Here is a 14,265-nt window from a genome sequence, read left to right as displayed (position 1 = left end):
ATAAATGAAAAAATTCGTGCAATCGTGAAAATTTGGTCCATGCATTCCAACAGTATAAATTAATGAAGATCTGCCGAGTCCGCTCAAAGCAAAGTGGTGAAATACCCGTTCAAGGGGAGGAGGTGGGGGATTTTTTTAAACATACATATTAATGTACATACTATTGTTAACATTACTGTACTGTTGATTCTGTCTTTTCTACAAATGTAATCATTTTTTTTTTGCTTGAATAATCATGTTTCTTCACAAAAAACCTGTCTTATCTCACTGAATATTGATACTATCGACTTGGGAGTGATCTCATTTGATTCAGCACTAATGAAACATAATAAATGATGTTAACTTGACCTAGTTTGTGAACATGTATTTTTCAAAAAATCCTCATTTCCCCCTTCCCCTATGATATGGGTGATCCACTTTTGGGCGGACACTGCAGATCTTTATTTCTATTGCCGTGAAGAATGTATGAACAAAGTTTAATGAGTGCATGAATTTTGTCATTTATCAAACCATATTTTTTTTTACCGTTGAATACAGAAAATTAAATTTTTCAAATTGTTCGCTCGAAGCACATTAAAGTCTTGCCAAAAATGCTTTGCAAATTTGAGAATCAAAGATCCACGGATATTTGAATTAGATTGTACGACATGGTGATTAAAACTTGTTTAAATCGGTTTCTGCTTCTTTGCACTGTTGAGGATCAAGGCAGGTTGTATCCACCTCCTTGATATCCTAAAATCATACGCGGTACTGTTGGCCGTTGATGGATGGGTGGCGGGCCTTGGGGGCGGTGATCCCGGGTACCATGGATGGCCTGGGCAGGTACTGCGCAGTGTTCCTGCGCACGCTTATGTATGTCGAGCTCGTATTCATCCTGAAGAGTAGTTGATCAGTTGTTTCCAAGCCTGGGGGGAAAAGAAAAAAACAACTTAGTAACGTCTTAGTAACCCTCCTTAGTAGCAATGAAATTCAAGTAAAAATACATGGTTTATTAAAGATTTTCATATAATGTGTAATACTTTTACATGGGTACCTACGTGGATTTTACCACTAGTTACGAGTGTCATTAAAGTATGGGAAATGCGGGGATCTGCCAACACAAAGTTGATGCACCAAAAATATCGCACATTGAGCTTAAAACTTGCTAGTGCAAAAAACTATTCATAAAATTTAATGCCAACCGTTAACAATAGGCACTTTCATGAAGGTGTTTGTGTTTTAAAAAAAATATGGTTCCATGATAACTCAACACAGTGACAATTCAACACAATTTTAAAAAGTGATATAAAGTCATTAGAAACAATGAATTTTTTTTTAACCTAACCTAACCTAACATACCATACTTAACCCAGTTAATAAAGTTTTTGTTTCATCACTTTCCATGACTTTATATAACTTTTTAAAGATGTGATGATGTATCCGGTCACCAAAATTATATATCTTAATTCTACTTCCATAATACTTATTAACTTTTATCAAATTCAACGTAATTATTTTGTAAGTTAATTATTGCAACTAAAATAAAATTACACCATTCTTTGCAATTACAATAAAATCAATTACTGACAAATCTTCAACGAACTTAACACCATGTCACTTAAAGAACTCTATTCTAAAACAATACTCCTTTGTATTCATAAATACAAAACACAAGAAATAACAACTAACACATATATTAGAAACCCTAGATCTCAGGGTCAAAAACATATCCATCAAGCAACTACAACATACAAAATTTGGGCAAAAAAGCTTCCTATACTATGGTACTAAAGTCTACGAGAAAATCCCACTCTCATTCAAAACTCAACAACATTATAACATTTAAATCTTAAATAAAAAGCTGGATACAAAACATAGGGAGATCAGAAATAGATAATATACTGACACTAAATACAGACTGAAACTGAAACCACTCAACTGAACAAAAAACACCTTGTAATATACATATTTATAAATATTTCAGAAAAAAGGCTATTCAATATGTTTATAATTACTTTATACTATCCATACTACAAAATTTTAATCATATTTAGATGAGATCCTCAGCACGGGAGATCCCAGTGAGAATATCCTTATTTAAATTTGTTACAAACAAAAAAACATAATAAAACACTTATTTACAATAAAGCATAATAACATTAGACTAGTCAGTGGCTGAGTTGGCATCGCGTTTGGGTATCACCTAGGCATAGTGTGTTCACTGTTCAGTTCCTTGGCTGGCTAAGTCCTCCATCACAACACAAACAACATTTTCCGTTTACTTTCAAATATTTTCGGGTTATTCGTAACCCGGGAATTTTGTGTATTTATGTTTCTCAGTAGCTGGATTCGATCTATTAATAAATCCCAAAGTTTATGGTTAAAATGTATAAAACCATTTATATCGCTTTTTACTCAACTTGTCAGAACCAAAATGGTTTAAATTTAAATCTGTATCACGTATTTTGAAGCAGTTTTTGCCATTTCTTCTCGCTGTTGAAAACGTGCTAGGTAATGTAATTTAAATATCTCGAAAAATGCTCAACAAAGTCTTGCAAATAGTGCCCGTAAGAATGATGATTTTTCCAGAAATGGAACTTTATGCAGATATTGTTACTAATATCGCTTTGACCCGTGATTCTTATCACGATTCCAAAATTTCAGCCCCATTGGCACCATAGAGCCTGAAAAAATTGCTTTTAAAATTCGAACCCAAGTCTTTCATTAGTCTTTTTTTTCATCTAGTAATTTTCGGATTTTCTTTTTCGTTCAGGCTTTAAAAACATTTTTTTAATAAATTTTCTGCGAAAGAAAACGAAATATAGTACGTTCGTATTATTTTTTTATATGGTTGGATACTCGAGAAATGCCCAGAATCTCTGCATTTTCCCACGAAAAGATTTCTTCGAAAAAAAAACCCAATACTTACATTAAATCTTCGCAAATTCTCCGCATTTTTGGAAATTCTCCACGAATTGGCAACCCTGATGTGGATATTGTAGACCATAGATATATTACCCACGTAGACCGGTTGTGATAAATCAGCAGATTCAGCCAACCAAACGGTGTGATGATGTTATGTTCGAAAATGACGATTTATAAATTCTGCATACAATACGATATAATACAACTTATATATTCAGCTTTTGTTGATATACTTGAATATATATTTTTTAAGCCATAATATTTTTCACTGGAGTTCCTTATTGAAGTAGTCCGCTCCGGTCGCCAACTTGCCAAGGCGCTAAGAAGCCAAAGATACAATCAGCCAGATGCAAGATCCGGCCCTGGTTATAACCCTGAGTAAATGGTAAATAGTTATTGTGCCCCACAGACATATATTCATATGTCTATGTTGTGCCCATATAAAATAGATCATTAAGAATGCAGGAAAATAAAATGGTGCGGTGAATAGTTTTTCTTCTGATTCATTCCCGCCTTTCACAAATGCTCTTCAGCTGTAATTGAAACGATCTGTATAAAATCATTAAGAAGGCCTTATGGAACTTCCTACATTAAGCCCCCAGCCGCTATTACACGACAAATTTATAATAATTAAAATTTTAGCTAATTATTGTTTTGTTATTCAGCAATTCGAAACTTCACAAACAGATGCTTTAAAGAGAACTTCTTAGAAACTTGTCCAAAGTTAGTTGAAGCCATGATGAGCTTGTTAATCAAAATAATAAAAGTTTTAGTAAGCCAGCACCTGTTGTTGATAGAAAAATAATTACATTTATTTAAAAAAATCATTACCAACATTAGTGGCTTGTTAAAAACCAGTATTTTACTAGGAAATACTAGCTGACGTGTACCCAGCATTGCTCAACTTTTCAATAAATATAATATGCATGTTTTATATGATATATATATATAAACATTCCGGAAGAAATTCTCTAAGTGATGGTGAAAATCCTATCAAACTTCGTTGCGTAGATTAAAAGAACGAAGCGCATAGACAGATCGACGCGGTGATCGACTTTATTTTAGTATAATATATAAAACTAGCAATTATATGCTATTTGTTTTTTCAGGTCTTAAAATACTTCACACAGGATATAAAGCATCGCAAAAAAACAATTTATATTTTTAGAAATTAGAAAACATGTTAATATAAAAGCAGATATAATTAACAAGAATTTTTTTTAATAAACTCTCTTTTAAATATTTTCCCACTCAACTGGTCTTTCCCGTCTAACGATATTGTAATTCCTAATTCTGATAAACTCCACCCACTCTTACCCTCCCCCCTCCTTCCACTTCTTCTTTCCAATTGCAATCTATATTTAATTTTTTAATTCAATGTATACTTACTCCTGATGAGGTGAACTTCGTTCATGGAACATGTAGAGGTTGTATGTAATTAAGTGATGTAAACAAAGTTATTTATGTTTTAATGAAATAAATAATGCCATCACAAAGTGATAAGCTTCCCGAAGAAATCTTCTTATTAAACGCTTGTTAATGGTTAAGTAGTTTTGCGTAACTATGCGTATTGTTAGCTGCATATTTAAATATTCGCGCCAGTCATTTGCTTCGTTTTTATACCGCCTGAGAGGCAGAGTGGTCGAATTTTGCCTACAGACCCCCTATTCGGGATTTACCCGAAACATACGATTTGAATTCGACCAATCAGAGGGCCTAGATCGTCCAGACGCTAGTGTAATAATACTATCAGATACAGAGATGTATTTAATCTCAGGGAACTTTGCTGTAAATTTTATATAAATCTCAGGTAAGATCACAGAGTAAGGAAAGGACAAAGTTGCCCATAAGAGCGAGGGGTACAAACCACGTGGCGCGGAGCAGGGAGGACGGCGTGGGTGTGTCCTTGTCGGTCATTTGTAAATAAAGGAATCCGAAAGTGTACAGTACCTCGCATCACCAAAATCACCGTTTTGTGAGAGACAATAAAATCTGCTTACGAATTGTAAGTTCTTTTTACAATGGCGCGCTAATTGCTGCCTGCTACATATACCGAATCGGGAAAACAAAAGTTCGGACTCGTTTCCAAAATTTAATATTTGGTTACACTATTAACACTTTATAAATGTGTTATATTTTACCCGCCGCACTCAATTTAAGCATCTCTACGACAAGCAATTCGTTCAAGAACAAATAATCAGATCCTGCGTAGAAAAGTCCCATATGAACTGCGCTGAACTTTCCTTTTCTGAGTAGAATTTGGTTATTTTATTGTGTGCTCTTTGGTTCAACGTATGACTGAGTATGACTGATTAGATAGTTGATTTATGCGACTGATCACTGATGTTGTATATTATTCAAAACATTCTCTAACCCTAACGGTGCCAAAAATATGGTGACGTGTTTTTTTTCAATTCAATTTATATATTAATTTTAAAAACTTTTCAAAATTGATCATTTTAATGCCATTTGTTAAGGAACAGAGTTTCCTTTTTAATGACAACTTCATTGGTGCTAAAAATATACAAATTGATTCTTCAACAGTATGATTGCTCTCCCCACCGTTATTGATCATCGGCAAATTAGTCCTGCAGGCTGGAAGATAAAACAGTCTAGACGTAGATAACCATCGGGAACATAAAAATGAATGTTCTCCATGATAACCGAGTTTTCAAACCATACACGAATCAGTCAGAAGAAAGTTTAGTAATGTGTACATCCCTTCTGACCCGTAGATGGTTCATACCGGGAAAAAATGATGTGATAGAGCCACGAGTAGGTAGTCGCCATTCTCTCTCCAGTAGAGAAATCTCAGGAATTTCACTCTTAGACCTTCCCGATCACGATGCATCATGGTGTCTTGAATACCACTATCTTTACGTAGTGATTTGATGTAGTCCCAAAACATCTTGTAATTTTCAATATCCTTGTACCTCTTGAGGAGTGTAGAAATCTCCGAGCACAATTACATTCTTTCCACCAACAACATCCACATTTTGATGAATTTATAAAAAAAAACAATTTATATTTATCAAAGTTTGACGCAGGTGGGAAGTAAACCGTAGGTACATACAAAAGTTAGACACGATTTATATGTAATTTTGTAAGATTGTCCCCAGCTCGTCGAAATGATACCCGTATTTCATGTTAGGGCAAGTCTATCTCTTCTGTCATCAGTGGGTAAGATACATTTTCGAGAAACTCCGAAGACTAAAGCAAAAAAAAAACAACTGATTAATAAAGCATGACAAAATGTAATAAAGATCCATTTTTCAAGAGCAGAGAGTGTCGGTTCCCACGCATGGGAAATGTTCACCAATATTTTGGATTTTCACAAGCGACACAGAAAATTGTCAAAAATTTAAATATGTCTAGTTGAATTTCACTTCTGTTTTCTGGAGTGAATGAATGCAAATCTTGGAAGTGGAAATTAACCAACTTCCCGACATTCGATCGATCTGCAACTCGGCAGATAGACTCGTTGTCGATAACAATGCATTCCAATTTTGGTAGCAATCATGCATACGCACGCGGACATACACGATTTCTCTGAAACTGGATAAAATTACGGCAGTTAATATACGAAATAAATGTCGGTCCCACGTAATAAGGATTTGGCTCATTTGTTAGCGCGGTTGACTCCGATCCCTAGGAAGGAAGGTTAAATCCTCAGTCAAATATTTTTTTGAGTACACCTACTAATAAAAATAGATGAATTTTAGATAATACCCTATAATATTAATAATATGTCCAACTCCAGTGAAATAGTGGCAATATCAACAACTCTAGCCGCTAGATGGAGCTAGTGTAGCATATTGACTTTGACATTAATTTCAATGGCGACAACTGGCGGCAAATTGAATTTAATTAGTACTAGTGGCAGTTTTTTATGCTTTCTGATTTGTATTTCGATCAATAGATCTCGTAGATAAAAATATATAAAAATGTTACAAAAAGTAGGTTTCGTGGTTAAGTTTATAAAAAAACAACAAAAACACTCCCAAGTCGTTTTTCAAGATGCAAAAAAACGTTGACAGGTATGGTTGGTGAACTCAGTTGATGTAAGTTTTAAAAGACATTTTAAAATAGATGTTTTTTTTTTTTTTAGAAAACTTGTTAAATGCACGGTAATCACAAAACCGAGCATTTGAAACAATTTGATCAATGTACTACAAAAAGCCTAAATATTTGTAAATTTTTGTTTATTGAAAACTTTAATACAAACTAGATGATTATCAGCTAGCAATATCAGTTTCATCGTGACCTAATTTATCCGTTCATTTTGTCTATTGTTTAAACACACCAAATCTAAACATGATTTAGAATTTTCAATTTTTTTCGTTTAAATTCTAAAAATATAATAATATCATTTTCAAGAGAGTGAATTTTTTTTCTAGATTCAGCTACGTTTCCAAGAGAGATATTACCGTTCAATTTAGTACCTACGCTTTATTTTATGCACCTGTTTTTACCTATTCTACTCCATCCAGAACATATTGTTTAAAAAAATTATAAAAATTACAAATTTACCGTATTTTAGTGTTTCATTACTTTTTCACTATTTTTTACGTTCATAAAAAATGACGATAAACCTATAAAATATTTGTTTATTATTAATAATGCATTTTTTTCAGGAACATATTTTTTATTTTTCTTAATGCTACATTTACGAGTATCTAGAAGGATTATAAAATTTTTCAAGACAAAATACCAAACAGTTTTCTCATAAACTGATATTAGTTATTTTTATTATTTTATCCACAAAGCTTTTAGTTTTCGGAAAGTATATTAAACATTAATGAAGTATCCACCAACAGAATTGCAACCAATGCCAGAAGTAGTGTAATTTTATATATCTTCCTGAGAAATTGATCTTACACTTTCAAATATCAGTTAAGGATTGTAAATTAGCCCACACTTAAATTGATTCTTCTCTTACATGCTTCACACAAAATATTTTATCTTCAGTGCAGTTGTCCATAATTTAATTAATTAGATTACTACATCATTATTTTTCCCAACGTAATTAGCGCCCGCAAAAGTCTATTGCAAAGCACCGCGAAGTATTGATTTTACCACAAGCCATGAAGATATTATTTCAACTTTCACACTGTTTTACTTGTCCGACGATATCTAGTATTTCTAGAAACATTATATTATTTATATAGTATTAAATAGGACGGAGCATGTTGACAGGCAGCGGTGATTGATGGATCTGATAAACAGATCAGTGAATTGGGCCCTTATCAGAAATTTCCCGAATATGTTGGTTGGAGGATTACTTCGGAAATTCCTAACATAATTCAAATCACATATTATTTTTTTGATTTGCGTTATTAGTTTACCTTCAAAATCCACAAGCTAACGTGAGTCATAATTATAAAGAAAAATAAGAACGGGTTTTTTTCACAGAATTTGAACAAATCATCAAATTTTAAAGTTAAAATTCAAGTTCTGTGAATATTCTAATAAGTTTCTATTTTATTTCATCACGGGCAGGTTGTTTTACAGCACTATAACTAACGAAATTTGAACAGTACTTTCACAGAACTTGAATATCGATGGCCTAGCGCACACATGTGTTAAGAGGAAGCTACAAGCCAAAAATGTATATATTCTTGGTATACCTTATATACTCTTATATAATAGGTAATAGGCATTAAAATCGCTTGGCAAACGAAGTCTAGAAACCTTCGATTTAAAGCACAAAACTGGTTTTTATTTATTTTGTAAATAATTTTATAAGAAAGCAAAAAAGTTAATCAAGTGAAACTGTCATAGATAATCTTAGCTATAATACTGTATTTTTTAAAGTTATTTCCTTCACGCGTTCATAAATTTCTATTGAAAAAAATATTTGGTTTAGTAGTTTACATTTATATTTTTTATTGAGTTTTTGTATTGTATTTATTTTTTTACTTAAGCAAAACGATAGGAAAACCTACAATTTATCTAAAGCTTATTTTTTGGTATTCATAATGTAGACCCATTCGTTATAAAGATTAATCAAAATAGTGATTTAGCATTAAGCTTCGCCTTTTGCAATTTAAGAATTTATTTTATGAGATTTCTCGAGGTTTGTTAATACGTATAATAGTAATAGTAACAAAATGAATGTGAAAAATGTAAGTAATGTTAATTTCCCACGAAACATCTATTAAGAATGTGATTAATCTTGATAAATACTTTACAAAACTCGTAAATGTTTTTACTTAAAACTTCACTTATCACAAGTGTGCGCCAGGTGATCAATATAAACTTTGAAATTTTGATGTAATGTTCTAATTATGTCCTAACTTAAGCATATTTTTTTAAAGTTCTCAATTGAAATGCAAATATTAAAATAAATAATACTGTTTTTTTGAATAACCAAGCAATCATAAAATGCTGTAAAAAATAATACAAAGAAACAATAGCGCGACGTATTATAATCATTCACATGAATCCAATACACCGGTAAAATAGTACGTGGAAGGAACAAATAAATTTCGCCTGCGGCGCTTACTTCGCTCTTTAACAAAAAAACGGATTACACATAAAATTAATTAAGCAGAATTCTTGCCTGAACAGACTATTAATTATTATTTTTTAATTCATATTCCTTTCTTACAAATTTAAATAACTTATTCCAAATCATGCTGTCTCAGTTAAAGTCACAAGGAGGAAATCCATAATTGGTTTTATTTTACTATATAATACTTATGTACACACTGATTAAAGCAAAACTGTCGATTTCCCGAAAATGAATAAATATTTATTTATTTAAATTAAATATAATTCGTTATTGGTGCATAGGTAATGTGAAATATTCCTGCGTAATGCGTAACATTATTCAAGTTAATTGAACTTTTAATTTTCAAAATTCGATCTACATATCATATCATACTAGCGATAAAGTAAACCAAAATTATAGTAATTTATTTTTGAGGTATTATGCCGTGTTAAGCTACCTCATTCTTTAGCCAACGTTTCGGACAGCATTACTGTGTCCATCATGAAGTGAAATGAATATTTATTTAAAAAAATTGGAATTCTTTATATATAAGAATTGTATTTATTTTGTTTAAAAGTTTGATAGATACTTATATGAATTAATAGAGAAAATATATGGTACTAAGACAATGCGCTTGGTTTCACTGAACTAGGTCCAGTAAATAAAGCGGGTCGTTCATATAGCTATATTATACGTACATACTATTCTTTTACTGGGTGTCCTTTTCATAAGCGGTGCTAAATTTTGTTGTTTGATTAGTAGGAAAATAGCGTGTCTTGAATTTTTATGGTGTCAATGGATAGTTGTCGTAATTTTTCAAGTTTACTAACATTCGATAGGTAAATTTCGTCTTTTGTGAGGCAATATTCCGAGGCAAATACTTTCAGCATCACAAATTCTACAATTATAATTTCCCGTGATTTTTCATGGGTGTGCGCTCGTATTATATATACCCTGTTATAAATGAGGAGAATCACATCGAATTGAGTGTATTACCGGAAAGATGGAAGAAGTCGGGTATACCCCAGAAAGACAGCACGATCAAGAGTATACTCGTATTTTTGTCCAAAAACATATTGATTTTAACCGAAATTTGAAATATTAACAATTCAAAAAGCAAATTAACTCCCTGAAATTACGTTTACTTTCCATACTACATAGCATTAAAAAAATACTTTTGTTGTATTGTTATTATTTTTTTCTAAAACTGTTTCTCTAAAACTGTGTATATTGAATTACATTTGTAGTGTATTTGAATATTTAATTAAACAACATACAACACGTAAAGAGATGTGTGTGAGTACACAGAAATCGCAAAACTGTTTGGCAGTGTGAGGAAATGCACGATGTTATGGTACGTATACATTTGCGAACCCAAACGCGAACCGCGACACGAATTATGGGAAAGGAACGAAACAACTACAAGCGGCGTTTCGCGCTATTTTCAGTTTATTAGTTTCTTTCCCATATGTTTAGGTTCAGTTGGCAGTTCGGCTCGCGTATGTATACGTAGCATTAGATTTCATGTATTAGTTTTATGAAAAAAAAAGTGTTACTTTAATTATGACTTTCATAGATTAACCGTGTAAAATAAAGCGTCGCTAAGAAATCCGTAAAATTTTATAATAAATAAATATTAATTATTTCACATTAATCATAATAATAATTTAAGTCAGTATTTCAGTACTTAAGAAATATATTTGTACAGGGCCCTTGAGGTGATTTCTCACGAAAACGGCGCTATATAAATTAGCCAAATATGATTATTATTAATCATATTCGAAAAACTTACAACATCGTTTTTGCCAAAGATATTAGAAGAACGAGATGTGCTATCAGCAGTTCATACTGTGTGGAATTGTTTTGCCCAGTGTCGCCGGTTTTGTTCACCAATACTACTGCACACCTTCGCTTTCGCTAAGGTATCCGCACTAAAACATAGAACAGAATAATGTGCGTACACGTCCCGATAGTATTCAAAGTACCCTAATTAGGTAGTACTCCGCCTACGGTCCGGCGGCCAACATAGCATATCTCGTTCTTCTAATATCTTTAGTTTTTGCAGACCAATTAGTTAACCTGACGCAAATGACGAATTCATAGTACCTTACCTTACTCCTACAATAACGCGTTTCAATTGCTTTACAGTTTGTAACAAAATCTCCCAAAATTACAACGCTTTTATTTGATTATGTGTATTTGTATGTTATTGTTGAAAGATCAAATGGAAAATACGTCGCGTGGTAGATTACTAACCCGTTTTCATGTTAAATCCAGTAATTCCTGATTAGGGCAAGCTGGCAGCTGACAGTTTTCAGATACCAGTGACAAATTATTCAAGGCTTTATGGAAACAATATAGGTCCCAAAATGAAAAGCCTTTAAAGCTTAAAAAGGGCAAATACATCACACAGATTTTTATGTACGTTAACCTTTCTGTTGCCAAGTTTAAAATCTTCCTTCCACTGCAAAGATGACACGCCAGCGTTACCGTCAATTTTCCTTTATTTACACCCTTAGAAAAGTTACGAAGATATTCTTATATATTTGTTATAAATAAATGAAGGGCACATTTAAATGAAACTAATGAATTTAAAACTATTTTTTTTAGTTTTGTCGTAACAAACAAATATACCTACATAACATGTGTCTCTCATAAAATACATTATTGGCATTATTATACATAAGCTTTCTTTGAAAGTTTTTATAGTTGTGCGTGTGCAGTTGTTATGTTTTCCATAAGATTTATATGAAAGTTTTTATAGTTGTGCGTGTGCAGTTGTTATGTTTTTCATAAGATTTATATGAAAGTTTTTATAGTTGTGCGTGTGCAGTTGTTATGTTTTCCATAAGATTTATATGAAAGTTTTTATAGTTGTGCGTGTGCAGTTGTTATGTTTTCCATAAGATTTATATGAAAGTTTTTATAGTTGTGCGTGTGCAGTTGTTATGTTTTCCATAAGATTTATATGAAAGTTTTTATAGTTTTGCGTGTGCAGTTGTTATGTTTTCCATAAGATTTATATGAAAGTTTTTATAGTTGTGCGTGTGCAGTTGTTATGTTTTCCATAAGATTTATATGAAAGTTTTTATAGTGGTGCGTGTGTAGTTGTTATGTTTTCCATAAGCTTACTCTGAAAGTTTTTATATTGTGCGTGTGCAGTTGTTATGTAAAAAGTTTTTGTTTTATAATTTTTAATTAATTACATAATTTGTGGCAAAACTATCTTTTTAGGAGTAGCTTCAATTTACAGCTGGTATCAGTTTATGGATCTACTGAATATTGAAAAAAACTATGTACCTACGTAACGTCGAATGCCATCTTGGGTAAGGGAATGTTACTTTTGTGTATTTGTTCATTAACTTTTAATTTTTATTATTTTCAAACTTTATCTGTTATTCATTTGTTTTAAAAATATTAAAAATCTTACTATATAAAATTGAAAGTTTTACGCTAATATATTTAACCAATTAAATGTAATATTATCAATCTATAAATTTGCTGTATTAAATCAGTAGGTTAGATTAGGTTAGGTTCGGTGTTTATAGTGAATATTATTTTTTGTGTCATTCGAAAAGCGCTAAGCTTAGATAAGTTTTATCATTAGGTTTTATTAGTAAAGCTCTGCGATTTGTTTGCAATTAATAAAGATAGTTATTTATTAATTAATAACTGTCATTTTATGGATTGATTTAATAGGTTTCACATCCGTATGGTTATCTACTAAAAAACTAAATGATTTCTAAGTAAAATGTTATGAGGTACGTCTGTCTTTATTTGAAGTTGGTTGTTATCAGTGAACGGTTGAAATAAGTACGGTGGTATAAAACAGTATTTTAGAATTGCGAAAGGGGTAAAAATGAGAGATTTTTAGCTCTGAGCATAAATCCAAAGCATTGACAATCCCCAGCAAACTTTGTTTAGCAAACTGATCCGAAAACACTTCTGGTACCAATATCCATTGTAAAAAATAGTGGACTTCAGATCGCTACATACCTATAGGCCAGTTAAAATTAACCAATAAATACGCGTAACACCATTTACGAAGTGGCAGATTTGTTAGCTTTCTGAACCCAGTAGTTACATAAATATTATAATATATTCGGGAGCTATTTTTGAATATTTTTGTCACGACTTTTTCGCTTACGCCTTTAAGATTACCATTTTATTTTAGAGATTTGCTAGAGCAAATTTAACCTTAGGTCTGTCCAACACGCCAGTGCCATGGCTCCTTCAGCTATAACATTGTTAAGTTTCTGACATTACTTTAGGACTTTAGGGTATTGTCCCGTCTTAAAACGGTCTTAAACCAGGCTCGAGGCCTTTTTTTTATATGTGTTTATTCAGTTTTTTTTATTTGTACATTATTTTCTCTTCCTTAGATCTTACAAAACTGATCAATCAGTTTAATTGTAAGAAATCTCTCACTTTTTCTATTTATTAGCTTATAATAATATATTTAATTTCAACTTGATATCTTGGTACCACAATATTAATTGTTTTTATGTTTGACGGAGGTAGAACGATCTAATTTTCCTTTTTATTTTTGAATGACATGTCTCATTTTTAATATCTTCTGGTAATGAGTTAAACAATTCCGGAATTTTATGTCTTTTTGTTCTATCTCCGTATACATTTTGGGATATTTTAATAATAAACATTTGTGCTTCTCTATGCCTAGTAGGGTAGTTATGGTTTACTTTTTTTGGTTTGAATTCTGTATTCCAGAATTCATCTAGCGTTAGTTGGTAATCTATCCTACTATGTATAGAGAGCACATTACCCAAAGAAAACATTTTTTTATAATCGCCTTCACATAATTGTATTTTTTTTTTGCCTGATATCAATTTTAGGAAACGGATTTGTAA

At 31.8% G+C, this 14,265-nt stretch overlaps 1 protein-coding gene across 1 annotated transcript in view; it reads right to left on the bottom strand.

Moving 5' to 3' along the window:
* Positions 1 to 738: 738 nt before the first annotated feature.
* The window catches only part of LOC149423124 (RYamide receptor-like), a 105,859-nt gene continuing 92,332 nt past the window's right edge, over positions 739 to 14,265 (bottom strand). Inside the window, exon 6 of the mRNA XM_089633049.1 lies at positions 739 to 905. Within this exon, the coding sequence (XP_089489175.1) occupies positions 739 to 905 (167 nt within the window). The remainder of the gene's footprint in view (positions 906 to 14,265) is intronic.

The sequence above is a fragment of the Hesperophylax consimilis genome, chromosome 6 (assembly GCF_061612785.1).
Source record: "Hesperophylax consimilis isolate HC1 chromosome 6, BYU_Hcon_1.0, whole genome shotgun sequence".
NCBI lineage: Eukaryota > Metazoa > Arthropoda > Insecta > Trichoptera > Limnephilidae > Hesperophylax > Hesperophylax consimilis.
This window is presented reverse-complemented; position numbering and strand designations above follow the sequence as displayed.